Source organism: Tachysurus vachellii, chromosome 9, assembly GCF_030014155.1.
Source record: "Tachysurus vachellii isolate PV-2020 chromosome 9, HZAU_Pvac_v1, whole genome shotgun sequence".
Lineage (NCBI taxonomy): Eukaryota > Metazoa > Chordata > Actinopteri > Siluriformes > Bagridae > Tachysurus > Tachysurus vachellii.
In genome coordinates this window covers 24,613,011-24,616,986 of record NC_083468.1, presented here as the reverse complement: position 1 = coordinate 24,616,986, position 3,976 = coordinate 24,613,011, and the positions used below count along the sequence as shown (strand labels likewise).

The window sequence follows — 3,976 nt, the reverse complement described above, 5'->3', positions numbered from 1 at the left end:
CTGTGTGTCTGTCAGTATGCCTGCCTGTCTGTCTGTTTTCTATCTATCTATCTATCTATCTATCTATCTATCTATCTATCTATCGATCTATCTGCCTACCTGCCTGTGTGTCTGTCTGTATGCCTGCCTGTCTGTCTTCTATCTATCTATCTATCTATCTATCTATCTATCTATCTATCTATCTATCTATCTATCTATCTATCTATCTATCTATCTATCTATCTATCTGCCTGCCTGCCTATGTGTCTGTCTGTATGCCTGTCTGTCTGTTTTCTATCTATCTATCTATCTATCTATCTATCTATCTATCTATCTATCTATCTATCTATCTATCTATCTATCTATCTATCTCACACTTTCTTTCTAATCAGATTTAAGAAGTCATTCATTCACTGACAGAAGGTCTATAATAATGTCCATATTTACACAGCTATTTATAATAGATTCTAATTTATCTTTTGGAGTTAATCTGATTCAAACATTTTGGCATCAGAAAATTTACTTGAACAGGCTCAGTGGAGTTACTGAACACATCACAGGCCAATGTTAATATGTCATCAAATAAAACAGCATTTCAGGTCTTCATACTGTATTTAAATGAGGGTCATGCAGAATTACAAAGACGCATTATACTGTTTTTAGGAAAGGGAGGGACCGGGTTTTTATTTAAGATTATATCCCTCTACACCTTCCATCTACAACCAATAAGCAGTAAGCGATCTTCCCTTCACCTGACAGTGCTGAACTGTTCTGTTTATTGTTTTTTATTATTTGTTATATAGTGTGATGTATTCAATGTATGTCCTCTGAATATTTACACAATTACTTGGTTGAACATTATATTTCTTGCCTTCCTGTGTATGTTGGTGATCATAACATTCAGAATAAATTGCCTTGCTATCAATTAATTTATTACCCAATTCAGAATGATCTGATGCTTAATAAAATAAGATTTAGGTAACCTTTCACTTAATGCCAAGTTTTTTGAAAAACGTCTTTCGCTAGAGTCTTCTATGGAAACCGAGAGGTCGCATAGTTTTATTGCAGATGTGAGGTGTGTACAGATCATGGTTATGATAATGCTTGTTGGAACCTGGCCACAATAAAAAAGAAATAAATAAAAAATGCGCACGCAAGCTTAGCACGGTGTGTCTTCTTGCTGTGATTCCATACCGTCATAATGCATGTTGTGTCCCAAGCATGTTCCTGACACTCGCTTCACAAAGCTTAAAATCAGATGAATGAGGTCTTTTCTGTAACACAGCACCCGAATAGAGCGTAAGATCTCACTGTATGACTGGGTTAAAAGCAGGGTTTAAAAACTACAACGCATTCTTATTTATCAGAGACAGAACGGGGCGTCCACAGGGACTGAGAGACAGCAGGAAAAATAGGAAATGTGTAGCTTTTTAAAGGAGCTCAGCACGAACCATACATCTTCTCCAAGCTTACTCAGGCTTCAGACGAGATATCGACAGTCTCGGGTCGTGTTATTTCTTTTAATTGTGTTACACTCAGATAAAACAGAGCATTGCTCTCTATTCTAGTCTGATCTGTGGATGTATTATTTTTCATTAACTGGATGGTTTAGTCCGCTGTTTTCGTCACTGTTGGCTAAAGTGAAGCTGTGGCTGTCTCCTGCACTGCTGCAGCTCATATAATACTGACAAATACAATACAGTACAACGAAGGCATATTCACATGGAGAGTAATTACTGACAGTTATATACAGTACACATCATATCACATACACTACTCCAGTTATTCCACATGTATCCAATGTCCAGTCACTGGCTCAGGGCTTGGGATTTAACAGCGTTCACGTATGTATATAATATATATATATATATATATATATATATATATATATATATATATATATATATATACGCAACATGACACGATCAGTGCATTCTTTAGAAAACGAGTCAGTGCACCGTGAGAAAGTTCAGAATTTATTCTCAAATCCTCATAGCGACCTGCTCCCGTTCTCGCCGTACTCCGGCAGGCTGTTGAGAGCCGTTTCCTCACTCTTGGATTGAAGCACGACGTCGCCCTTCCTGGAATTTTTCTTAGTGGCTCTGGAGAGCCGTCGTCGAAACGTGTCCCCAGCTAGAAAGTAGAGAATGGGATCCACGCAGCTGTTGAGGCTGGCCAGTCCGCGGGTGACCTGGTAAGTAGCATAGACCCTGTTGTTAAACTCACACATCTCAGGGCTCTGGAAGTAAAGCCGGGCCCTCATGTTCAGGTTCTTCATGACATGGAAGGGCAGGTAGGACACGGCGAAGACGGCGAGCACGATGATAACCAGGTGGATTGACTTCTTCCTGAGCGGCACATTGTCCATGTCGTTGTAAATGAGCGCTTTGACGATGAACCCGTAGCAGCCGAAGATGACCACGAAGGGCACGCAGAATCCAAACACGGTCATGCACATGCTATAGACGAAGTACCCCGGAAGCTCGTCCTCAGTGGTCGTATCGTAGCACGTCGTAACATTTCGTTTAGGCCCCGTGCGTGAGTAGTAAAGGATCGGCGAGATCCCAGCTACCACCACGAACCACACCAAGGCGCTGGTGCGCACGGCGTTCTTCTTCTTGAGCCTCCCGAGTGACTTGAGCGGGTGGACGACACCGGAGTAGCGGTGCACACTGATGCATGTCAAGAACAGGATGCTCCCGTAGAGGTTGACGTGGAAGATGAAGCGCTGTAGGCGGCACATGACATCGCCGAAGATCCAGTCGGTTTTGTTGAAGTAATAGAATATGAGAAAGGGAAGTGAGAGCACGTAGCAGAAGTCAGCCAGTGCGAGGTTAAACATGTAAACCGAAATGCTGCTCCACGGACGCATGTGACACACAAACATCCATATGGCCAGACTGTTCCCGATGAAGCCGGTGATGAAGACGATGATGTAGACCGTGGGCAGGTAATAGAACTGAAAGGCGGTTTTGGTCAGCGAGCAGCCGCCTGTGTAATTGGTTCTCAGTGCTTGGTTCTCAGTCACATACGGAATTGAGGTGAAGTTCATGTCTGTCATGGTGTCTGGAAACAAGGCAGGTATGCGTGCGTGTGTGTGTGTGTGTGTGTGTGTGTGTGTGTGTGTGTGTGTGTGGTGATCAATCACACCAGCTCACATCAGCTCCAAACGCACCAGAAAATCAGCAAGCCGGAAACTCACTGGTGTGTCGTCCCTGTGACTGTGTGGTAGTTACCTCCACATTGCGCAATCCAGCACTCCACATGTCCCTCCAGGCGAAAAAATACACACCGTGCGCTCGCGCCTTTCCACACGTCCACACGTTTCGTCGTCTTCCACAAAACCGACGGTTACTTTCGCTTTTATTTTCTTTCTTTACCGTTTTTCCCTCTAAACTTCACGCCCCGGTGCGTGGTGCGTGGAGCGATCGCGCTTCCGCCGCTCGTCGTCGCGTGCGCTCTGGTGAGTTGGTTTAGCGCGGGACGTTGAAGGCAGGCGAGCTGCGCGAGCGAGCCCACTTCGTCTCGAGCGCATGCGGGAGGAGCTGAAGCGACAGAAGCGCGTGGGAGAGAGAGAGAGAGAGAGAGAGAGAGAGACGGAGGGAGGGAGGGGCGAGACATGACACTGCACGCGCACATTTATTTTAGCTCTTATTTATCCGGTTATAAATAATGATTATAAACTACACATCGGCCTCTGTGGGTTTTTACAGACCTTCAGCTCTCCACGTGTTGCGTATTGACACGGATCGACACGTGCATGCGGTTTATCCCTGACAAAATCACGCGTGCACTCAGATTCAGCAGCTGTAATGTGGAGTACAGTAAGCTTCCTGTTCTAACACAATTCTACTGTACCTTACTGTCAAAGTTTCCTCTGAACTTACCCTTCATAAAGGACCATTAAATACCAGTGTGATCAAATAAGCAGGTTGTCTGGGGTGCATGGGGCAAAACAATACCTGAGGAGGGCATTAAATTGTGCCTGTACCACTCT

General features: G+C 44.4%; 1 protein-coding gene across 1 annotated transcript; it reads right to left on the bottom strand.

Moving 5' to 3' along the window:
- Positions 1–1,485: 1,485 nt before the first annotated feature.
- Positions 1,486–3,542, bottom strand: p2ry1 (purinergic receptor P2Y1). The gene has a single exon (XM_060878345.1). It carries the CDS (start codon positions 3,038–3,040, stop codon positions 1,970–1,972), a length of 1,071 nt encoding a protein of 356 aa, XP_060734328.1. The 5' UTR covers positions 3,041–3,542; the 3' UTR covers positions 1,486–1,969.
- Positions 3,543–3,976: the final 434 nt, after the last annotated feature.

Excerpts from the sequence above, each read along its gene's own strand:
- p2ry1 (XM_060878345.1), bottom strand. The coding sequence starts at position 3,040 with ATGACAGACATGAACTTCACCTCAATTCCGTATGTGACTGAGAACCAA.